Source organism: Pseudopodoces humilis, chromosome 15 (assembly GCF_049639895.1).
Source record: "Pseudopodoces humilis isolate 2021_Gansu_Grassland_sample_001 chromosome 15, ASM4963989v1, whole genome shotgun sequence".
Taxonomy (NCBI): domain Eukaryota; kingdom Metazoa; phylum Chordata; class Aves; order Passeriformes; family Paridae; genus Pseudopodoces; species Pseudopodoces humilis.
The window spans coordinates 8,970,620-8,995,789 of NC_142214.1; the positions used below are offsets into that span (position 1 = coordinate 8,970,620).

The window sequence follows — 25,170 nt, forward strand, 5'->3', positions numbered from 1 at the left end:
AGTATGTAAAAAGCCAGAACAAGTATGTAAAAACTTGCCCCAAAATGAGTAATGGAAATGGGAAAGACTGTATGGAAAATACCAGAGCTCAGTAAGAATCTTAAGTTGAGGTTTGTCTTCTGCAGATGAGCAACAGAAAAAAACCCCAAAACCCTGGAAGAAATATCACCCTTTTCTTTGAAGTTTTGAAATAAGGCTTGAAATCTTGTTTCCAAGCACTATTAATGTATAGCAAGTTATACCCATTTGTTGTTGTTTTTCTCCTCCTTGATGGTTAAATGCTTTTTTCTTGCCAAGAAAATACACCATAAGTAGCTGAGTTCCTGGAGAGAGATGCAATTCTAGAGAGAAGTCTTTTAGCTCTTTTATTGAACTGGGAATAGTCCATTGGATCAGCAGCAGAGCATTCTTGCCAAAGGCAGACTAAGAGTCGTCTGACACTGTTCTGTTGGATGCGGTGTAAGATACTGAATATAGCGTTCAGTTTGAGTGGAGTTTTTTGGTTGGTTGTTTTTTTACTTTGGGTTTGTTTGGGGTTTTTTTTTGGGTGGGGGGGATTGCTGGTTTTTTGTTTGGGGCTTTTTTATTACAAGAAACAGAACATCCTGTTCTGGAGCAAGTCTCTGCTACTGCCTCCGTACTGGCTGCTACCTCCTCACTCCACAGATTCTGGTCTCAACTTGTATCTCCTTTCCACTTTCGCCTCTCCCCTCCCTGTGCCTTTTTTTTCTTTTCTCTGGCAGCAGGTCAAGAAAACCTGAACTAATCAACCTCGTAAATCATATTACTGATGTTCACTCGGTCACTCAGTTCCAGCATCAACACAGAGTGCCTCGGGAGCAGAACGCGGTGTTTTTCTGTACTCGTGCTGTTGCTGCATTCGCTGCCTGTGGAAATAGTTTAATTGTAAGGAGAAAGGGGTGTGTCCTGGGTGCAGCTGGGTCACTGTTGCGAAGGCGCTTTTTTTCCGGCTACAGAAATAGAAATACTGTACTAATCCATGAATTCAGGTGCAAACAGGAGTAGGGGGCACAGCCGGTGCTCACCGGCGGGCAGAGCCGCTCCGCTCCGGGCCGCTCCGCTCCGGGTTTTCCTTCCGCCTCCACAGCGCGCGCCTGGGGCGCGCGGAGCCCCGCGCCACAGCGCCCCCCGGCGGCCGAGGCGGGCGGCCCCGCCCCTGTGTGGCCGCGCCCCGCCGCGCCGGGCCGGGCCGGGCCGGGCCGGGCCGCCCCGTGCGCTCCGCTCCGCTCCGGCGGAGCCGGCGGGGCCATGGCCACCCTGCGCCGGGACGGCCGGGTCACCGCCCTGCAGCGCCTGGGCTGCGCCGGGCTGGCGGGCGCGCTCAGCCTCAGTCTGACGGCGCCCCTGGAGCTGCTGACGGTGCTGGCGCAGGTGGGCACCTGGCACTGCCGGCGGGGGCTGCGCGGCGCCGGGCGCAGCCTGTGCCGCACCGAGGGCGTGCGGGCCCTCTGGAAGGGGAACCTCACGGCCTGCCTGCGCCTCTGCCCCTACAGCGCCCTGCAGCTCGCCGCCTCCCGCCGGTAAGCGACCGGCCCGCGCGGGGCTCCGGGGGGCTCCGGGGGCTCCGGGGACCTGCACTCCCGGCGGCCTTCTTTACAGCGGAGGGGAGCGGATGGAGAGTGCCGAGTTTAGTCAGATGTCTCTGCCGGGTGGTCAGCTGGGTGTGAGCCCCTTCTCCCCAAGGACGCGGACCATTGCTTAAAATTTTATTTACCTAATTTATCCCGCGCTTAGCGATTGTGAGGTGATATGCCAGCATTGCATGTAAAATCATAGGTATTCTTCACATTAATAGGGTCGATAGTCTGTTAAAATTCTTTTGCTTGGGTTCATTTAGAAATGAAGTTATAGTGCAACCTGCGGGTGTGACTGTCACATCTGTTCTTTGCAACCAGTTTGTTTAATTAATTTATACACTCTCATGTATTTATGTTGCCTGTATCAAAGAAAATAACAAAATCATAAGTCAGATATTTTACCCTATCCTGCAGGATCTGTTACGCAAATTTGACCGGTTTTGACATTGATATATAACGTTATTTGTTTTAAGACCTTGTTTTTGATAATACACAGATATTAAACTAAGGTAAGTGCTGGAAGGACTGCAGCAGGATGAACATGGAGCAGTGCTGATGGAGCTCTGCCAACCGTGCTATTTCCTAGGATTCCCTTCTGCTGCCAGTATCTCTCAGCCTTTGCAGGGAGTGCCTGACTGTTTGCACACACTAGAATGTTTTGCTGCTCTGGGGGCTGGGCTTCAGGGTTTTTTTTTGTTGCAGTCAGCTGTTCATGGAAACACATGACATTTCCTCCCAGCTGGGCAATGAGTTGTTCTGCTCTGGGCAGCAGCACAGCCCTGCTGGCACTGCCAACCCGCTGGGTTTGTCACTCATCTGCCCCTGCAAGTCACCTGTTCATCACTGCCTGCACCCTTCAGGAGACCACAAATGAAGTGACCCTAAAACTGGGCAGCTTTTTTGTGCCATAATAGACACAGTGGTCAAAGAGCAAGATAATGTGAGTGGGAAGGCACAACAGTAATTTAAATGTAATTTAAAATTCACAGGAAAGGCAGTGTGTTGCACCAACATAAAGCAGTTGATTTTGAGCATAATAACTTCATTGTTTGTTCAGCTTGAAACAGTGTATTCCTTTAGCAAGGCTAAAGTTTGTGTCTAGTTTGCACAGAGTGTTCTGAATTAAGGGTGCAAGTAGGCCACCAGGAAATTAAATACAAGGTGCCTATGCTTAACCCTTGATACACTACTTGGGGGTTTTTGAAAGTCTTTTCTACTGGGAGAATGGTGTGCATAAAGGCAAGAAACACGAAAGGAGAAATGTTATGGGGCAGCTTAAGTAAACAGTCCCAGGAGGAGCAGGACTGAGTACAGTTAGCACTTGGGAACAGGGACTCCATGATGCCTCAACAATTACTCTGCACGGACTCTTGTCTTTCCATGGTAGTTTTAAATGTTATCAGGTAGTGCCTAGAGACACCCCACCACCTTCCCCATGCATTTGTGCACACACAGGAAAATTAGGCTGTGTGGGTTTAGGGACTGCATAAGACGCACTGGAAAAAAGGGTTTATGCCCTTTTGCTTCTGCTTGGCTGCACTTTCTGCCTTGGACACTCCCAGGGCCCGAGACAAGTAGATAAAAGGATTTGTCATGCAGTAGAAAACGCACATCCATGTGAAAAAACATCAATTGAGCGAGCAGTGACTTGTAGATATATGCAAATTATTTTGTTCTGTACATGGTTACACAATGCATGTTAAATGTAGATGTGCTGTTTAGATGTTTCAGTTAATGCTTCCAAAATAGAATAATACAGTTCTTTACCTCCAGCTAAAACTCTCTGTTTTTACTTGCTTCTTGCTGCCTCCAGGACATTATTTTCTGATGCAGGAGTTTTCTGTCATAGAAAAGTCCTTCAGTGCACCACAAAGGCGTGATTTGTGTGTAGCTTTTAAAACTGTGCTTCAATTTCAAATTTTCAAATTGAGTCTTTAACTCCTGAGCATAATAGTGCCTAGACATAAGTCTTCTCTGAGGCGTGTCCCTGTGAACCTTCCTGTCCCAACATAAGTAACAGAAGAAGGTTCCAGTTGCTCTCAGAAGGCCTGTGATGTCATTACCTACATATTTCCTCTTACATGATAGCCTTAACTGGCAGGCTGGACCAGTTTAACTGATGATCAGATAATTTCTTGCAGATGTATTTTAAATCATGGTAATTTTCATCCTGTATATGGAAATATAAAAGAAATAATTTCATGCTGTAGATGGATGCTTGTGTGGTGTTAGGTATAGTAAGATCTTGGATGAACCACATTAAAATTTCAATTCCTGCTGCTGCAGTGGCTTATGGACAGAAGAATATTTGCATCAAGAATCATCTGCCTTAATTTTTCATGTGTTTTCTTCATAGTGTCATTAATAGTACTTATTTTATATGTTTGCTTTAGACTTGTTACCCTTTTCATGGATGAGCTGGGCCATATCTCCCACTGGAGAGCCATCATGGCAGGAAGTCTGGCTGGCATGGTTGCCACCATTGTGATATACCCCACTGATGTGATTAAAACACGGCTCATCGTGCAGAACCGGCTGGAACCATCTTATGAAGGAATTCTTCATGCTTTTTACAAGATTTATCATCAAGAAGGACTCCGTGCACTCTACCGTGGTGTTTCACCAGCAATATTAGGTAAAACCATACTGGGGTGAAAATCACCTCACTGCCTGTTCTTTGTTGCAGCTGTGTAGTGTGTTCACTTGCTCTCTTGATTTCAAAAGCAAATAGGAATGTTTTCTTGTAGAAGATACGGAGATTTGCAAGACACTGCAATACTGATAACTTTTGCTGCAGCTTTATTACTTCAAATTAGGACGAAGTGTGTAGCATTTTATATATGGTTAAGTGTTCAGCAAAATACTCTTTTTCTTCTTTTATAGATGATCTAATTGTGGTTGGATGCACAATTTTCACCATTAAACTCTTAAAAAACATTTATATACAACATACACAGTGCTTGTAATTCCTGTCATGAGGCTACAGCAGTTAAAAATTCTAACATGCACATTCCAATAGATAAATGTATGCCCCTATCAGCAGATCTAGGTGGTACAATATGGGCGTTTGGTGGTAAACCAGGGCATAAAGTTCTTCAACATCTGGATTGGGTTTGGGGAATATGAGGTGTAAATTGGGAGCGGCTCCTCCCATCTTTCTAGTTACGTGATGAGCAGCTCTCTTCTCTAAGTGTACAGTGTGTTGATACAGTTCTGTCTGGTTGCTTTCTAGGTGCTGTCCCATTTTCTGCAGGTTCATTCTTTGTTTACATCAGTCTGGACAAAATCTGGCAAGAACCCATCATTCATTTCACTCCTCTTCAAAACTTCATGAATGGCTGTGTAGCAGCTGCTGTGGCACAGACACTTTCTTTCCCCTTTGAGACTGTCAAGAGGAAGATGCAGGTACAGAACATTCATGTTACCAGTACTTTGTTGTAGGTGCTTGATGCAAGAGCTTGGGACAAGAATAGCCAGGTGATCATGGGTGCCATTTTATTTCCCTTACCAGTAGGCTACAAAGACTTTGGTTTTGGTTGCGTTGGGTTTTTTGCTTGTTTGTGGGTTTTTGTTTGTTTGTTGTTTTGTTTTTAAAGTCTGGAAATCATTGCTACAAATGGGTTGTTAATACCTTTAATATGAGTTTAAGTACTATCATGGGATGTGTATGCTCTCAGACTCCATCTCTGTAGTTTTATTTCTTTCCTTTTTCATAGCAGTTCCATCGAATTCTCAAAATTCAGAATTGGCAAACCTTCAGTGAAATACAGGTTGAAAGTTTGCCAGCTGAAGAAATTCCGTCCCCTTGGTGGTAGGCAGGATGAATGAGATCCATGTCATTTTCAGAGCCTGTGTGTCTGCCATTTATGCCTCACCACAAAACAAACTTGTTCAGTATTAAGTTGAAGGATCATAACTATTCTTGTTCTTACTTCTGACTCCTCTGATTAATAATTTATTACTTAAGAGCTGCAGGCGCTGCCGTTTCCCTGGAGCATAAGCAAAATGAGAGTTACTGTATCTTCCTGATCCTTTCTCCAGAACTTTAACAATAATGATCTTAAAAAGACCCAAATCCCACAAAACAACCACAAACCCATAGCTTCCATCTCACTGGCATAATTCACTTGCTGATGTTGACTTTTCATTAGAACTTCATCAGTAGAGAGACAGTGAATAGCTTTCATCATATGGTCATTCTCTGTCAGGGGCATATTAGTTTGGGTTTTCAGCCTAGTACCTGGGGTTGCAGATTTATGGGAAGCTTTTGTGATCTTACTAGAAAAAGTCACTTATTGTGGCAGCTTTATATAGGTCCTTGCCCCCTTCATCAAGTGGTAGCCTGGTTGGCAAGTCAAAAGGTAGCAAAAAGTCAATGAAACTGTGAATTTCCTTCTCCTGCTTCCTGAGTTCCCCTTTTCAGGGCTCAGGTGCTGTGTCACAGAAGCCTTCACTGTCCTCTCTCCATCTTGTAGCAGAGAACCTCAGCAGGGGGAGTAGGTCTTTTATCAGACCAGCCCATGTAGCTGATGTGTCCAGAAGTCAGGGTTTCATCAGGAATATTATAAAATATTTCAGACAAGAAAGGGATTCTGAGCACGAAAACTTCATCATTTTATCCAGCTGTACCAGTGTGTCTAAGAAAAGCAAATGCTCCTTACAAGCCTTTTTTAACTTTATATCCTTATGTTCACAACAATACTGTTGCTCTGAGGAATAAAAGAAAATAAAGGCATTTACTGTGCTTCTAATATTTTCTGTCGATGCAACAGTTACTTGAACATCCAACTTTTGTAATCAGTTCAGAAGTAGGTTTTGGCTGTGACTGGCGCAATGTTTCCTGTCAGGCTGTGTGGTGACAGGCGTGGGACAGGCCCGCGTTTCATTTTCCTGCCACTAGGCCGTGCTCTTCCACCGAAGGGAGGTTTAATCATCTGATCAGCACTTCCAGCAATACGGGAACTGGATTTATTGCCTAAATATGTAGGACGTGGAGGGGCTAAAAATACCTTGCATGAAAACAAAAGGCTTATCAGCAGAGAGGGTTTTTTCCTCATAAGTGCATTGCAACACTGAACAGTGATTTTCTGAGCTTAGAGAAACACCTCCTGTTTAGTGATTTATTCTGAAGGCATGGGAGAAAGCAAAGATATTTCAAGAAGAATGAGCTGCCTAGGTGTGAAATCCTGTAATATGTTGGGTACTGGAAATTACTTAATTCATGTAGAGTTGTCCAGAAGAGAGACCTGTTGAAAATGGCAACTCATATTGATACCAAGAGCACACTGGAACTCCTGCAAGGTTATCCAAGAAGTTTAGGTTTGCCAGTTAGCACCAGGGTATGACCCAGCTTTGCAGAGACCAGCTCAGCTGTCGGTCTGTGCAGTTTGTTGGGTGCTGGTCAGAAGAGAGAAATGCCTAGTACAGTACCAGGAAAAGTGTCATACAAAGGCATGAACCTAGAAAGGGGAAGAATAAAGAAAAGGAAAATATTTCAGAGTTCTGTAGAAAATGAGAGAGCAGATACATCTGAACAGCCTCTATTTAGTGACTCAGCTTTCTGGCTGATAGAAAGAGGGGGCTGCCAAAGCCTTCAGCTACCTCTGGGCCTTGTGTGTGCTTTAGAGTGCACATGGAGAAGTGCTGGGCTTTTTTGAAGCAGTGGATGCTGGGTTTATGCTGTATGAAGAGGAACCCAGCACACTGTGGAAGTCAGTATCAGATTCCTTTTCCCTTCCTTTTGTTCCACCAGTCTGACAGATGAAGTGAGTATGTTGCTAAAGAAGATTTTTCCAGTGAAGCTCTGGTGATGGGGAGCCAGGGACTTGAAGACAATCTCAGGAGCTGCAAAAACTGAAAAACCAGGATAGAAGGCTGTCTCCATTGATTCTAGGGTCGAGTACAAACATGAGACCAGGACACCCAGTTCAGATCTTTACCTGATATGCTAGGCAGTCTTAGAAGAGTTAACTCCATTCATCTCCTCATCTGGACAATACTTGAATTGTTTGTATGGACTAGGAAATTAATTCTGCTATGGGAGGAAGGATAAGGTGCTATTTTTGATCCGCATTGTAATAATCTTGCTTCATCCTTTCTCACTTCACATATCTGAATCCTACACTTCTGATGCTGGCTGCTTCTGTCACTGACAGCTGTGGGAGTAGGAGCTGACTGTCAGTGAGCAATTCTTGAAGAAGAATTGTGTTTTGGTGATGCTTTATGAAGTCAGATTCGCTCTGTAACCATGGCTGCTTCTGTCTTTTGTTAGAATTAGCTTTATCAAGATTTGTTGTTTTTTCTTTAAAGATGCTGTGTTTGCTATATATACTTGAATGTTTTTCTTAAAATAAATGTTAATTAATATGAGTGAGTCTTACTGAATATTTGAGTCCTCTGTGTTGTGCTTACCCTAATTTTATTCCTTTGTCTTCCTTTTTTCACTTTGCTCCTGATTGGCTTGTTAGAGAATTCAGAGGTACTGTATGCATGTTTCAGCATGGAAATACAGCTTTTGTTTTGCATCTGTAGAAGGGGATTAGTGAGAGTTATGTTCTATATAGTTTTCTTGACTTACTTTTATGATGTTTCAGTTTCTGAACAAAAACTTTCTGACCTTTATATTCTTCTGACTGTTACTCTTGTCTTTCCTTCCTTACCTCACAATATAGTGTTCTTTGTTAAATCCAGTTTCTAAGCTATATTCAATAACTGCCCTTTTTACCTTGCAGACTTGCATACAAAACCACTTTTTTCTTTTTCAATTTTTTTTATGCCTTTAGCAGGTAGACTTTCCTTTGAATGAGTCTGGGTTTAAGGAAGCACTGGTAATGTTTCTACTTCCCTACATCTTTTTTTGGTCAATGATAACCTTCATAAGTGCCTACTGGACTGAGCTGTGACATTTCAGTAAGGGAAGATGAATTTAAAGCTGTTACAGGCTGTACAGAAGGTTATTATTAGAATGGCATCCATCCCAGGCTATGCACGGAACTGAAAACATACTAACACACAAATGGTCAGTGCAAACCCAGTATTTAAGTTTGGCACTTCCCTTTCAGTGCTCAGGACATGCAGATGTGGGCTCAGACACCCCTGAGTGGCATTTATTAGCCTCTGTCCCAGACTGACCTGTGACCTTGGTAGTTTTTTAAGCAAAATGCACAAAGATGTCCTTAAAGCTTCATAGATACTCCACAGTTACTCCTCACCTGCTTGCATGGACAAATTTTGCCTGTTTTTCAGAACTCAGCCCTGTCTCCATATTTCAGTATCTTTGACTGTAACCTTGCTTAAACTCTCCTTCACCAGTAAATGCTACTCAGATATAGCTTTGCCATCAAACCCTTGTAACAGACAATAAATCATACTGTTAGTAAAGTGCAAGATTCAGCACATTTTTGGTGTTGACTGCACTGCATTCTCAAGCTGTGAGGACATCTCTGTGGGGAAAGCATTGTTCAGTGCTGATCTTTCTGTTTCAAAATGCAGGCTTTGACTTTGCTTCACTCCTGCAAACAAACAGGCTTACTGATTTTAGTGTAGAATGTTACCATGCATCACCCAAGAAGTGGCCTTTTCAATTAGTTTGGTCTAGGCTGCCTATAAATCTGTAATGTGTTCTGGGATTTTTGTTGGATTTTTTTTTTTTTTTTTTTTGTTCTTTGAAACACAATTTGCTGTGCAAATGTGAAATCTGTTGTAAGTTACGTAAATGCCATGTGTTAAGGTGAAGAAAACTAAGCAGACATTTCCTTTGTGAGGTACCCTGTTTAAAGTAAAAGCCTCTCTTTTAAAAGGAATACTGTTATTTAAGTATTTATTTGAAAATAGTCCCCCACTTACATGGTAAAAGTCAGTCTAGCAAGAACGCAGTGGCTGGGTTATAAAGAGTTTTGAAAAAAAGAATGATAAATGTTCCTTCTCTGCTGAGATGACAAGCAGTGCTTCTGCTTTGCTTAAGCATGAGTGACTTGCTGAGTTCTTTCATTGGGATAGTCACTGGGCTGGCATGTAGCCTCTGGAAGCTCACAAGCTGTAGTGTCACTGCTGTTCATAAGATCTGTGTTCTTGTCAGCTGGGAATAGGAAAGTTATTGGAGTCATGACCTGGTTTAAAACTAAGAAATCATTTTTGGATCATGTGGTTCACACAACATCTCAAAAGCGTACGTGCTCTGAGCCTTTGGGCAGGAAGGCCCTTTAATAGTGAACAGCACGAAACAAAAGTTTTCAGAAATTGAGCCATTTGACTACATTAATTCCATAGTGTGGAAGCAAATAAGAAGCAATATTACTTTTTATAATATTATTTCCTCAGTGAGGCTTGTATGATTGCTAGCTTGTCCTTGCCCTCAATAACTTTTGATTCTGCTGTCCAGCTTCAAGTAAACTTGACAAAAGATTGCAAGAGATATGAACTTCCATTAAGTGTTGTGAAAACAAGTGCACAGATAGGTGAAATATTTAGAGCCTCATTCTAAGGAGGAAGCTGTAGTGCGAGTTCTTTCCTTACTTCTCTGTATGATCTCACGCTCACCTTCTTCTTGCTGCTGGAGTTCAGGCATCAGCCAGGTTCCCATGCCCTGGGTGGTACTTGAATTTGAGACCAACCTGGCTTCTCTGATTATCAGCAAATAGGTAATAGATGGCAGATTCTGGCTGTGGTAAAAACCCTTCTTTCCTTCTCTTTTTCACTATATCTGAATGCTTTGAGCTACCTGCAATTTTTATTGTTTCATTGATGTTGTTACAAAGATATTTTGTACCACTTTCTGAAGCTGTTGCAGAATACAGCAGAATGCTCTGCTGCTTAGGGCAGTATTTGGTCTGGTAAATAGTCAAGACAATGCCTGAAAAAAGCTGTGGAGCATAACATAGGCTTTGCCTTCTTGATGAGCTTTTATCAATTTGAACAAATCTCAGAAGCATTTTTCTTAGATTCCCAGACTTCCACAGGAGAAAAGCATGAGGACTGTGTCTGTCAAGTCGGAACACTGAACAGTGTTAGTAGGAAAACTGGATAAGAGGAAGAAATTGTAGATCAAGGAGTGGAAGCAGGACTGGGTTGCTTTACCTGTGAAGTCTGCCTTGACTCTAAACCTGTTCATCCAAGAAGCTGTGGTGGGATAATCATGTAATACTCACCTTGAGGTAGCTTTGCACTGCAACACAGTGGCCTGCTGAAGAAAAGCAGGAAAACACCTTGTACCTGTTTCACATGTGGGAAGTCTGAGGGATGGCAAAATGCAATTCTCTCCAACTGATCTTCCCAGACACTAAAGTGGCCACCATGCCCCCAAACTGAGATTTGGTAGTGCCAGCTGATCATGTCTGCCAGCCTCTTACGGCTGCTTTAGCTCTGTCATCAGTGTAGTGTGAGGAAGAGCTCTTTAATCTGCTTTGGGACAGATCAGATGGGTTAACTCAGCCCACCTTTTTAAACTCCATAAGCTCACCCAGCAGACAGGACCTACCACAGGCTGGGTTCACTGCTGTTCATACACAGATACTACAGGCATAACTTTCAGCCAAGAGACAGTAATGTCTCTGGAGGTACAGCTATTACTGTTAGCCCAGCGTGAGTACTTTTGCATCAGTTATACAGACAGCCTTGTATCCATTTGTCTGTGTTTAGAGTGATGTGCCTATGACATGCAAGGTGAATAATTATGGAAAATATTCCATAAACAGGAGCTAAAACTTGATCAACACTCTCTTGATGGCCACAACAACCCCCTGCAGCGCTACAGTGTGGGGACAGTACAGCTGGACAGTGCCCAGGCAGAAAGGGACCTGGGGGCACTGGTGACAGCCAACTGAACATGAGCCAGCAGCATGCCCAGGTAGCCAAGAAGGTCATTGGCCCCTGGCCTGGATCAGGAATAGTGTGGCCAGCAGGAGCAGGGAGAACATTCTTCCCCTGTACTCAGAACTGATGAAACCACATCTTGAGTTCTGTGTCCCTCAGTTTAGGAAGGACATTGAGAGGCTTGAGTGCGTCCAGAGGAGGCAACGAGGCTGGTGAGGGGCTTGGGACACAAGCCCTGTGAGGAACAGCTGAGGGAGCTGGGGCTGTTTAGCCTGGAGAAAAGAAGACTCAGAGGTGACCTTATTGTTCTTTATAATTTCCTGAAAGGTAGTTGTAGCCAGGTGGGGGTTGGTCTTTTCTTGAAGGCAACAACTGACAGAACAAGAGGACATAGTCTTAAGACTGAGTTAAATTTCCCCTACACCAGGGAAAATTTAGGTTACATGTCAGAAAAAGACCGAAAGAGTGATTGGGCAATGGAATCACGTGCCTGGGGAGGTGGTGCGGTCACCATCCCTAGAAACGTTTAAAAAAAGACTGGATATGGCTCTCAGTGCCATGGTATAGTTGATGAGGAGGTGTTAGGTCATAGATTGTGTTGCAGCAGCCCTCTTGTTAGAGGTAGAAATGAACCAAGACTCTGGTCCTGGTTTATTCCCCTTACAATTCAATTATCCTGACTCCAACTATTCACCAACTCTGGCTGCAGCAAGCTCCTACTGTAGGTTTCCCTTGCAGCCTCTGACTGCTGCTTATTTCCTGCTAGACTATGACTACATGTATTAGTTTGCAGACTACAAATGCAGGCTTTTACCCACCTAGACTATGACTGCAGGTTCTAACAACAGGTTCTAACTGCAGACCCAGTCTGACCTTACAGCAGTGATTCTCTCCCATGCTTCCCATTCCTTCTGATTGTTCTTCTTCCTTAAGCTCCTCCCCGACTAGCCAACCCACCCCTTCTATCACACTTATCTTTATAGGATATAGCTGTGACTCATCAGGGGCGAGGCTGTATTGGCTAATTAACACAGCTGTTACTTATCAGGGGCGAGGTCGCCTGTAATCCCTTCTTCTGCAAGGTTGGATTTGATCTCAAAATATCTCTTCCAAACTATTTCATTCCATGAGTCTTTCATAGGTGATTTATTTTGGTTTAGTGTAAATCCTTAACTCATCCACGTAAGGTAAATGAAAGTATGACCTGTGAAAAGCCCCAGTTAAAATTAGTTTTCTCCTCAGTTCTAGATAGGCAGCAGGAGATGCAGGAATTAGCATTGCCATCCACTGTGTGAAGTGTTCGACCAAGCTAGTCTGGCTAAGGGTTTGCACCATTAAATAAATTAGTGCTAATATGCATGAAAATGATGCATCCATTTGTAGGGCTTGAGCTGAGCCATCATGAGGTATTTGGAAGCCACCAAAAGTTGCCCATGCAAGGGGTTTGCACTGCCTTGAGGAGAAAGACTTTTATATTCTGTATTAAAAACTTCTTCACATAGCAGTGTTAAAGCAGAGGAAGGCTCAGCAGCAAAGGAGGGATTCTGCAACAAACTGTGAAGCTTCAGGGTACAACTGGCCTGGTGATATATATTTAAAGCAAAGAGTCAAGCTTTTGACCAAGCTTGAAGCTGTTTTGCTCCATGATTTGGCCCCAGTTCAGGTTACAGAGGACAGGACAAGGTGTTCCTGGAGCACAAGACACTGCAGGTCATCTGTGCTGTGCTGCTCTGAACTGACTGTATCCTGATAGCTTGCCATGGTTTACTTTCCTCTGTGCCTGAATACTTTTGGGTGGACTTTAACCAGGGGTAAGTCAGCATTACCAAACCACTAACGGAATGACTGCTGAGTAAGGCTGACCTTTAGGAGAAAGAATTGATTAAGCCCAAGAGGATGTCTTTTTCCTGAAAATATTAACACATATTTACTTTTTTTTTTATTGTAGTGGAATGAAACACTCTTTCAAGCATCCAGTCTTCACTTGAGTGAAATTTCTGTTGACTGGAGTGGTATTAGCTTGAATGAAAACTGCAATCCTTGACCTTCAGTTTCCTTTGAACTACAGCTGCACTTGCCTGTAGCATGTGCCCTTATTAACCCAGACTGCAAAGACTTCTTTTTTAGCTTCCAGATTAAGAGTGTGAACTCTTGAGCTGTGTCTAAATTGTCTTCCTGTACTTTTTTTGTAAGTAATCAGAAGTGGGGACACCTGAATCTGCTGAAAATATGTAAATAACAAGCAGTTTTACTGTATCCACCATCAGGGTAGTATACCACTGATGACAGCTATTCACTGTTAGTTATCTCACATATTCCATGCCAAGAGTATGGTGTACTCAAAAAATAAATAGTAAATATCTGTACCAACAAACTTTATGAACAGGGAAAAGGGGGGAAGTACATGATTTAAATATGTGAATTCATAGTCTCTGGCACATGTGAATACAAATAATTGCAAACCAAAATGTCCCAAAAAGCAAATGAAAAGTTTTCATCTGCACAGGAGAGGGGGCTGAGGGAGGTCATTGAAAAGGTCTGTGAGATCAGTTCCCAAAATGGGATTATGTTGTTCTGGCAGTCACCTCGTAATGCAGACAGTGGGAGAGATGGTATCTGAAGAGTCTTCAGGTAACAATTAACTATAACAACTAATCTGCAGTCATGACACTGCACCTTTATTTAAATATTTTGTTTATTTTGAAGGAATATGAATGCAGGTATGGGCATGTCTCTCTTGGGTTTAGAGTGTTGCAGTAGAACAGTGGATGTGTTGCAGTGACACAGTCAACTTGGTGGGCTTTGGAAATAAAAATACTGTGTTTGTGAGAGAGCAGATGGAGGCAATTCTGCATTACATGTGCTTTAATAATTTAGAGAACTGTCCATCAGAGGTAAAAAGATAAGCAACTTATCCCTGCTACTATTATGAGTAACACCTTGGCTCTATGTTATCAGCACAGGGAGCTGTATCCCCAGGCTCCTGCAATTTGAGACAGCTGCAGCTGGGAGGAAGGAAGTCTTTAAAAGAGCTCCTAATAAATAAGTTTCCATGCAGCAGCCCATAGCATCAAGGGGTGTCAAAAGCAAGGAATTCCAGCTGCTTTGAGGTGCATGAAATTCTCTGTCATAAATCTGACCTTTTTGGAATGAGATTAGCTGTTTGATTTGTATGTCATGCTAGGTTTCTGCAAAGGAGGTAGAAAAACCAGTTTGATCTGTTTTGTTGCTTCCATTTTCTGGCTCTGGTGCCATAGGGTGATTGTGAGGGTTGCAGTGTGGTGGACATGCTTAAATGAAGAGCCACCAAAACCCACAGCTATTTTTTTTCATGAACAATAGTGCCAAATGAAATACATTTGCAGTATTATTTTATTAATACATTTTAACTTCATTTAGCTATGTTCCAAAATACTGCAGTTTTAACTACACACTGATACAGTTTTTAGTCTTCCTCTTGCAGTAGGTGATTCTGAGATTCTGTGGACAGTTGTTATTTAAATACTGTGTACAAGGTCCCAGAAGCATACAGCTCCTGTAAAGCAGAAAAGCTGGCAACACATACTTCACTTCACCAACTGAAATCTTAGAAACAGCTCTGTCTGTGGGGAATGGTACTATAAATTATTTCAGTAAAATCTTTTAAGAGGTCAGTATCTATGGGCAGATTGGAAATCTAGAGGTTTGACTTACCTGTTCCTTTTTAACTGCCTTCTGGAGGTGTTTACTGTGTTACTGAAACCTGCACTGTGATTGTCATTTCTTTTGGTGTTGCAGGCAAGAGTACTGTAACCAAAACCTTTGATCTGTGCCTTTGCAGTGTGTACAGTAATGAAGGGGATTAAGTCAAGCTCACAAAGTTAAATTCTGGCAGGCCATGCCCTGCCTATCACAAATGGACTGAAAAAGAAAGGAACTCACATGTTAATAGCATTGTTGTGTATTGAAACATTTCAGAAACCTGTCTTTCTTTACTGCTTGGCTACTTATAACTTCATTTACAAAAAAAATCCCTTGTGGAACCTGACTGTCAGTCCAGAAAGCAGAACAGGGTTTTGAATCTAGTTCTCCTATGACTGCTGTTGCATTTTTATGGATACTTTAATTATTTTAGTTTTCTTCAAAGCATTGCTAATGCTAATATCACCATTCTTATAGAACTGGTTTCTGAAGTCTCAGTTGGAGCATTCAACATCTTCTGCAGTACAGACATGAAAGTCTTTGTGCAGAAGGTTTTTACCTGTTACCTGCCATAAGAGGTATTTCACATGCATTTCAATCAGGCAGAAAAAAAAAGAGAAAAAAATCATCATCTGTGATTATTTTTTTTTTAGACAAAGAAGACTATATCCTTAGTGTGAGGGGTAATGAGGGTCTTTTTTTCAGCCTTTGAATTTTAACAGTAGGTTTGCCAGTAACTATTTAATTAGCAATTTCTCTTATATACGTAGAGCTTTGATGAGTTTTGATCTGTTTGCCTTTCAATCATCTCAGTTGCCAAGTATTTGAAATGCTATAGCTAAGGCATCTAGAAAATGTCATCACCACTTGTCAATTGATGAGGCTTGTCACAGGCTTAGCAGCTCTTGAGCAGCTACAGGTTAGTCTGGACAAGGAGTGAAAAATCACTACTCTATATGGTGTTTCAGATCAATGTGGGGATCATGATACCCATATTCATCAATCAACTGTACAAGCCCCATTTTTATCCAACTTCTACCTTAGGATGATCAGTTTGCAAGTCATCAACCTGTGTCCTGGGGCCCCTGACATCAAAGTGTCCACTTGCCATGTGTTTGAGTGAAACCCTGATTTGTCAATGTGAAATAAATCCATGGCTGCATGTGCACAGATGGAAGAGGATGGGATTATTCAACTTATCCTGTCTGTGTTAACGCAGTAGGAGATTAATGAAGAAAGGATTTAGCTGTTAAAAATGACCAGCTACACTTCTTCCATGTGAACAGACACTGTACTGCAGTTGGAAGTTCAGCTGCCAGCCAACAGGATTCTCTCCAGCTAACTTTAACTAGTCCCTATCAGCTGAACACATTGATATGGGAGCATGGGCACCAGCTGCTCACCTGCAGCCCTTGGTAGGCCTGAAAGGCCTACCAAGGTTCCATTCTTCCTTTTCTTCCTTCCATTTCTGCCATGCTGCTGCTCCTAAGCCTGTAGTACGGTTCTTGTTTCTCACAGCAGTGCAAACACAGCTTCAGCAGCCAGAGGCAAGTCAGCTGGTTTGATCAGAGTTACAGGAAGGCTGTGTGGCTCCAACCTTCCCTCTCATAGTGTTCCACTGCCAGGAATGTGAAATACCTGGACCTGAGCAGCTGGCATGGGGCTGATGGGGATATGTGGCTCTTGTTTGGATGGTTTGTCCTCACAAGGGTGGGATTTATTGCTAGTAGTGACATGGCACAAAAGGAGGTGCTGTGTGAAATTACTGTTCACTTTCAGACCTATCAATAAATGAGTTCTTTCCCTTTTGAATTTATATTTTGAACTGGATACTTTTGGGAAGAATCCAGATCAGTCAATTGAAACCTGGTATTGACTTTTCCTTATATACCAGAATGGAGAAAATAATTAATTACTTTTGTTTACTCTGCTTGTTCTAAATGCCCCTGGGTGTCTCTTGACAGGCCCAGAGTCCTTGGCTTCCCCACTATGGAGGAGTTGATGTCCATTTTACTGGCATGGCTGACTGCTTCCGGCAAACTGTGAAGAACAAAGGTGTGCTGGGACTTTGGAGTGGACTCACACCCAGTCTGCTCAAGGTGAGGTTTTGCTTTCATCCCAGTCAAATACTATCCTGAAGAAATCAAGATGGTTTTGGACAGTTGGGGATAGAAAGCTTATGACATACCTTTGTACTTAGTATCTTATAGATGACAGAATCAGTGACGAAACAGGTTATAAACCAGTCTTGGAATTTGGTTTGGTTGTATTTCCCCAAATGCAAACTTGGCTTCTAGATGTCACCACTTGAAAGTTCATTTCAACAGCTTTGAAGAAGCGGGTGTTCCTAACACACAAGGTGTGGAATGGATGGAAGATTGCAAGCAATCCACTTAGGACAGCTAAACAAATTCTCCTGACCTGAGCTTCAGTAATTTGACATGCTGTAGTAAGCTGCAAAGAAAAGTGTGCTTGTATAAGCCACTTGCCCAGAACTCCAAAGCTGAGCTTTCAGCCAGCTATTTAATGCATGTGTATCAGTTACTGCAGCCCTTGCTGAGTTGAAAGCGTGAAATAAAGCATGGTAGCTTAAACAGAACGTAATTTCATTTACATAAATACGTGTTGTAGTGCTGTGATGAGGATTACCTACATAGAATACTACAGGCCAGATAATTAGTGCTAATGGAGTGACAGTGGGATTGATTGTGATGGCCTGCCTGTGACTGCCTTACTTTGGCTGATACAAAGCCAGTGGCCCTGGAGCTGCTGGTTCTGCAGGGGCAAAAGAAGAAAATTGTGGAGTCACTCCAGTGTTTGTAGAATAAATCCCACATTTCCTGCCAGGATTTGCTGAGATTGCTTAGGATGTACTTGGGTATTTGGCAAGTTCTGGTTAATTTATAGGCTAGCATAGACCTTCTTCCTCACAATATTGCTATAATTAGTTATGTAACAACAATGAACTCCTACTTTTAGCACACTGCCGCTGACAGCATAGTTTGAGATGAGACTCTTATTTTATATAAATGAGGACAAGGTCTATTAGCAGATGAGATCTGAAGTCCTAGAAGTTCCCTTTGTTTTAAAACATCTAAGCTATAGATGCTACTAGTAAGTCTTAATTTTTTTTTTTTGTTCTTATATTACTTTTTTATCAGATTGTGCCATACTTCGGTGTTATGTTTAGCACCTTTGAATTCTGCAAGCGGGTTTGTCTCTACAGAAATGGTTATATTGAATCTCCTTTAAATTACAAGCTAACACCTGGCGTTGACCAGAGCTTACACCCACGAGAGCTGAGAGAATTAAAACTCCTCCGAAGGGAAAATTTTGAGCCAAGGAAATCAGCACTAGAAAACTGACATCAGTGTCCACTGCAGATATACAAACACCTTTCTTAAGGAACTTTGCAAGAAAGATATGCTGAGCTACAGGTACTGACATTTCAGTGGACTGCATGGTTTTTCTGGAAAGAATAAATCTGTATTGCATTTGCTGAACAGATATAAAGAATATGAGTGGTAAGCACATATTGAAAAGGAAAGATGCAACTAGCTTGAAAACTCTATACTACTGGAACTTGAAATTACATTATTTTAGGTGCTTTTTAATACTGAATAGCCATTTGAGATTAAACCAGTTTCAGAAAGGCAAGAGAACAGAGGTGAAAGTATAAATTGTCTTTGAAAACATTAAAAAAATGGACTTTTTTTAAAGCAATCTGAGATACCAAGTCAGCCAAAAAGAATAAAATAGAATAAAATACATGCAAAATGCAAGAATTATTCTCCAAGTTTTTTAATGATACTGTGTGGACATGGCATTCTACAGTCAGAATTAGTCTTAGTTCAGTCACACTCCCAAATCCACTCCTCAGTTTTTGAGATGTACTTGATTTGGTCTGAATCTCCAGCATAAAGATGAATGTATGCTGCTGCAACTGTGCTTTTGCTAAGACAGAACTGTAATGTGCAAAATGGACTATAATACAGTAAAATGACAATCTTGCAAACTTAAGTGCATACTCAAAAATATTCCTCCCTTTCTTGTGCATTGTTACTGCATGTATGTGAATTACTTCACACTTTGAAAAAGGATTTTCCTGAAGTTCTCAAACTGAAATATTTCCTGGAAAATGCAGTTCTTAAACGTGTTAGATATTTCAGAGCCACAAACTCTGTCATGTTGTTTAGGTACTTTTAAAGCTCTATTTTTTTATTAGACCACTTTTTAGTCCAGTGCACAAACCTAAGCCTAGTATGCTGTTCTGAACTTGCACGCAGAGTAGCACCATGCACACCACCTGTGATTGATCCACTTGAACTGTGTCCTCCAGGGGCTGCAGAGGTCCTGCAGGTAGAAACCTCTGCGGAGAGCACCAGGTTACTGCCAGTGCCACTGCCAGCAAATGGGTCTCTTAGGAGCTTTTGGACAACAAAAGATAATTTCATGTTATACCTGAGGAACCATGGTGTTGCCCCAGTTCCTTTGTAGAAGTTCAACAATGGAACAGCTCATCCCAGTGCCTTCTGATAGAAAACCCAAACCCATGTCCATGTGCAAAGCTGGCTGTGCCCCTGGCAGCATGGGAATCACAGCATCTCACAAAGGTGTGTGCACACTGGCTCCAGCCTGAGCTGCAATCTGGGCTCAGCACAGCTTTTGCTGCTTTACACAGCTCCTCATCTGTGTTTTTGCACTGTTTATAACCCCTGATGGGTGAAAATAAGTAAATCTCAGAAACTGCTTGGTTAGAACATGTCACAGCAGGATGAGGCATTGGCAAATCCATGCAGGAACTGTCTGTAACTGTGGAGAGAAACTTGCAGAAAGATTTGGGATAACTGTAAGGCCTACCTTGAACCTTGAACTCACTGTTGATGTATCTTACAGCTGAAGTCTTGCAGTATCTCTCTTAATGACTTGCTCTGTTCTGCTGCAGTGGTGCTTCATACTGATGTTTTTCTCAGTGAAGAAATGCATGCATAGATAGCAAAAAATTAAGATGGTAGAGAGCAGATATGGTGGCTCATGCATCCCACCGAGGCTGTAAGTGCTTTTGGTTCTAATCAACCTGCCTAGTGATCATGTTTCTTTGTGCCTCAGTTTTCCCATGGGCACAGTGCAAATAATAATACTTGCAAATAATAATACTGAGACTTGCTGGACATGTATGGACACGGAAATGTGAATTGTAAGCATGTTGGGGAGGAATGGATTTCTTGCCTTGTCCAAACATACCTGTATGTTTTTTACTAACACTGTATTTCTAAATAGATTTTAAAGATTGAATGGGTACATATGAATGTCTGATGACCTCTTCAAACCTTGTAAGAATCAAATGAGCCAAAAAGTTATCTCTAACTTTTTTCTGGTGTGCTACTATCACCTTTGTATTGTTGTGCACTCCTACAACCTACCAAGCACTAACTAACCTTTTATCAACCAAGCCTGTCATTTGTAATCACAAATACACGATAAATTCCCCAAAAGGCAGCACTAAAATATTTAAGATGTCACTGAAAGAAAACCCTTCATCAGTGGATCACTAACATGTGAAATGGTGTATGACCATGAAGAACCAGTCAATAGCAAGGCTAAACTCTTGGCTAGGTGAAGTTCTTCTACTCGCGTGAGGTTTGGATGCTGCTGTGTGATAGGGGGGCGGGTAGTACCTGCTGGGATGTGCTTGTCTGAGCATCTCGGCTGAGCTCAGCACTCTGACTGCAAAAGACTCTATACACGGCCTGGAGCTCGGTCACTCCTGGAGCCCTGTGACAGTATCCCGAGGGGTCTGTGCGCGGGTCTCGGCACGGCTCAGAGAGATGGGGGCCTCTACACGGCTGTAGATGAGGCAGCCTCACAGCCCGCCCCGTTCCAGCCTGCGCCGCGGCTCTGCTGTGTCCGGCTGCTCTCGCCATGGCATTGGGATGGCGCAGAGGAGCCGGGGGGTCGTGGTCACGGATGGCCCCGTCACCGCCACGTGGTGTGACCGGGACGGGGCCGCATGTATGTCCCGCCCGCGGTGCTGGTGGGATCCTCCATTCCGCGGTACCCGTCGCGGTGTGCTCTATCCCGGGATGCCCTGTCCCTAGGGGCTCCGTCCCGGGCTCCCTGTGCCGCGCTACCCCTTCCCGTCACCGCGGCCATGTGCCCCCCGCCCGTTCCAACGGCGGCCCCGTCCCCCTGCGGCGGCCACGCCCCCTGCCGCAGCCAATGGGCGAGCGGAACTCGCGCCCCGCCCACGCTCGCGCCCCAGCCCCTATATTAACGGCCATTGCGGCCCCCTCAGCGCCGCCTCCCGCCTCCTTCGCCCGGCATCGCTTCCCGCTCGCGCCGCTCCCGCCATGACCGATGCGGCCGTGTCCTTCGCCAAGGATTTCCTTGCCGGCGGGGTGGCGGCCGCCATCTCCAAGACCGCCGTCGCCCCCATCGAGAGGGTCAAGCTACTGCTGCAGGTGAGCGCCGGCGGCCGGGGCCGTCCCAAGGTCGCCGCAAGGAGAGGGGGGGCGGCGGCAGTGGGCCGGGGGCTCGCGGGGGAGCGGCGCTGACAGCGGCATCTCGGCCCCTGCAGGTGCAGCACGCCAGCAAGCAGATTTCCGCCGACAAGCAGTACAAGGGCATCATCGACTGCGTGGTGCGCATCCCGCGGGAGCAGGGCATCCTCTCCTTCTGGCGCGGCAACCTGGCCAATGTGATCCGGTACTTCCCCACCCAGGCCCTCAACTTCGCCTTCAAGGATAAATACAAGCAGATCTTCCTGGGCGGCGTGGACAAGCGAACCCAGTTCTGGCGGTACTTCGCCGGTAACCTGGCATCCGGGGGTGCCGCCGGCGCGACCTCCCTCTGTTTCGTCTACCCCCTTGACTTTGCCCGAACCCGCCTGGCAGCGGATGTGGGTAAAGCCGGGACCGACCGGGAATTCAGTGGGCTCGGTGACTGCCTGGTCAAAATCTTCCGCTCAGATGGCCTTAGGGGCCTGTACCAGGGCTTCAGTGTCTCTGTCCAGGGCATCATTATCTACAGAGCCGCCTACTTCGGCATCTACGACACCGCAAAGGGTAGGTTGACCAAAACGGCACTAAAAGGGAGACGCTGGGATGTGGCAGGCCTGTAGTGCATTTCAATACTGCTGGCGGCTTACCTGCCATTCTTATCAAAGCCTCTCTCCTGCAGGCATGCTTCCAGACCCAAAGAACACCCATATTGTTGTCAGCTGGATGATTGCTCAGTCAGTCACTGCTGTTGCTGGTTTGGTATCCTACCCTTTTGATACAGTTCGTCGTCGCATGATGATGCAGTCTGGTCGTAAAGGAGGTAAGTTTCTACATCACTGTGTAAGAGTTATTGGGCATCCCTGAATCAGTAGCTTGTGGTGGAGCTGAATTGAAGGCAGAGTGGCTTGACTTTCATCAGACTGTGTAGATATCCTCATCTCTTGTAAGCAGGGGTGTAGGAGGGGCTGCAGAAGCATATGACAGGAAGGGGCACGAATGGGTCGGCCTGTGCAGCACGCCTATAAGGTGGCATGCACAAGTCAGGTGTATGTCAGTAGGTAGGAATAGCAAACTTGCCCAAGGATGTTGCAATCCCCTGTCTCTGGGACAAGAAAAGACAGTCTCCGTAGCAGGCATAGCCTGGCCAGCTGCGCAATAGCTTTTGGGTTTGGAAATGTTGGTGTCAAAGCAAGGAGTTGCTGCCTTCTGCTTGAACTGGTCCTACCAGTGTCTTCCAGGGACAATGCAGCAGCAGCAGCACCATCAGTCCTGGGCTGTCTCGTCCTCTGATGTGCTAGTATTGGAGAAAGTCAGCCATGAAATGGGATGCATTTGAGGCTGTAAAGCTAGTAGATACATGAGGCTGTTTCTGAGCTGGATGTTGGGGATCATGGACAACCAGTTCCTAAAGCTGTCTGTCTCCTGCAGCTGACATAATGTACTCCGGCACTCTTGACTGCTGGCGGAAGATTGCCCGGGATGAGGGCTCCAAGGCCTTTTTCAAAGGTGCATGGTCAAATGTACTCCGAGGAATGGGAGGTGCTTTTGTCTTAGTCCTGTATGATGAAATCAAGAAGTATACATAAGTTTCCTGTTGTGAACTGGCATGTTGTTCTATGTAGTCTATGACTGTTCATGGACTTGTTTGAAAACCATCTAGTTACTAAACAGTGGCGGCTGATGTTTATACAGGTTGGCATGGGGCAGGGGTGACTGCCTGCCCTGTCTTTATCAAACTATTCCCCCTGATGGGACTCATGATGGTTTCTACTTCAGTCACTCCTGCTTAAAGAGTACAGAGAAATAAAAATCTGAAACCCAGTTTCCTCATCTCATGTTTGTTCTTACAGCAGTTGAAGTATGAGGGGGTTGGGAGTCTCAGCAGCTGTAGAGAAGGAAGAAGATGAACGATCTCCATCCTGCAAGCCTTAGTACCTGCTAAGTACTGGCAGGTAAACACAGTGCAGGCTGCCAAGGAAGCTTAGTGTTTCTTCCAGTGGTGTTGGCTGGAATGGGGACTGGCAGCTCTGAAGGTCTCACCCAGCTGACCTCCCTGAGACTCCACTAACCAGAGATGATGGACTGAGCGTGTGCCACAGTCCTGCCTCTGGCCTGTCTGCTACTTGGAGCTCATGAAACCTGATTTTGAAGGTGCCAAGTGCCTAAACTGTCTGTAAAACACAGCACACCTTATGGCACTGAATGCCTGGAAGACTGGAAGAATTTCTAAGGGAGTGTTTGCTGCTCTCTGGAGGAGCAGAGCTTGGCATCATGTTCTCTGCCTTAGAAGCTGAGCTACCTACTTGGGCATGTAGGTAGCCAGAGGACACAAGTGCAGTTAATTGCTACTGTTCTTTAGCTTCCCTGGCTAGCCTTGCTTTCACAGAGGGTGCTGTGCTGTGGGGATGCAACAGCTGAGCAGAGACAGCTTCTGTACCAGCTGTGCTTGCTAGGCAGGGAGGTGTATTTCCAAGCTCATTCCTTACCCCTGGAACTTCAGGTTCAAAATTCCATGGGAAGGGGAAAATTCCTTTATGCTGCTGGGACAATTTGGGGAAAACTGCAAGATGGAGCAACGTGTGTGGTGTGGCCTTTACCCAGATATCTCTGTAGGTCTGTGAGTCACCCCAGTGAAGCTGCCTGGTTTCTGCCTGGGGATCTGGAGTTGTTAGTGGATACTCTCCTGGACCTCTGCCCTTCAGATGAGTGAATCTCCTCACTTCCCCCATGCCTTTGGTTCTTTCTGGCTGCCCAGGCCTCCTCAAAACAGTTGATTTCAGTCACTGAAACCAATTTCAACCACTGCCCAAGGCAGCTAAACAAGACCTTGTGTTGCAAAGGGCGAGAGTTGTGTTTATTGCTGGAATCTAAGCAGGGCAGCCAGGCATGAGAGCACAGCACCTTCCTGCTGCAGGTGGTGTTGACTTGCCAGGGTCCCTGTGAGTGGGCACATGCCTTCCTGATGAGAGGCAGTCTTGTGCCTCACAGTTGAGCCAGCTGTCCTTGCTGATGATTTTCAACTGCCCCTGGACTGCTGCGGTGTGAGATCCCTCACTGCCTGCTGTGGAAATGAAACAGGCTGTAAAGGTGAGATGTGAAGCAATCCCACAATTGGTGGGCAGTGCTGGGGATACAGGCAGCAGCTTGGCAGGGGACTGGCCATGGGGCAGCTTTACCAGGGAGCCCTCTCCTGTTGTACAAGTGCCAGCTTATTAATTAAGGGCTCTCAGCCTCCTGCTGCTAAGCTCACCTGGATTTCAAGGGCTGTTCTGAAATGCTGCTGAGCATGAGGCATCCTTTTCTGTCCTTTTCTTCACAGGGGATGCACACCCATGCCATTGGGACAATAAGGTAAGTGCATCATTTCTCCCTGCACACAGTGGTGGGTGACTGAGGCACTGAGCTGGGATGTTGTGCCAGGCTGTAAAGGAGCTGAGCTGGGGGATCCCTAAGTCCTTAAGAACTAGAGATTGTGCACTGGACTTTGGGTGCAGGGATGGCACTAAGTAAAATGTGTTTTAGCTACCTGCCCTATTGACTGCTTTGGGAATTCAGGAAACAAGAATGTGTTTCACAGCTCT

At 44.6% G+C, this 25,170-nt stretch overlaps 2 protein-coding genes across 2 annotated transcripts; both read left to right on the forward strand.

Moving 5' to 3' along the window:
* The first annotated feature begins 1,230 nt into the window (after positions 1-1,230).
* Positions 1,231-20,622, forward strand: SLC25A43 (solute carrier family 25 member 43). Its single transcript, XM_005526199.3, has 5 exons — positions 1,231-1,541; positions 3,992-4,233; positions 4,831-5,003; positions 17,054-17,188; positions 18,251-20,622. The coding sequence occupies exons 1-5, from the start codon at positions 1,270-1,272 to the stop codon at positions 18,452-18,454; spliced, it is 1,026 nt and encodes a 341-aa protein (XP_005526256.2). The 5' UTR covers positions 1,231-1,269; the 3' UTR covers positions 18,455-20,622.
* A 730-nt stretch (positions 20,623-21,352) lies between these two features.
* Positions 21,353-23,410, forward strand: SLC25A5 (solute carrier family 25 member 5). The gene is made up of 4 exons (XM_005526200.3): positions 21,353-21,550; positions 21,667-22,153; positions 22,269-22,409; positions 23,018-23,410. Exons 1-4 carry the CDS (start codon positions 21,440-21,442, stop codon positions 23,173-23,175), a joined length of 897 nt encoding a protein of 298 aa, XP_005526257.1. The 5' UTR covers positions 21,353-21,439; the 3' UTR covers positions 23,176-23,410.
* The last annotated feature ends 1,760 nt before the right edge of the window (positions 23,411-25,170 follow it).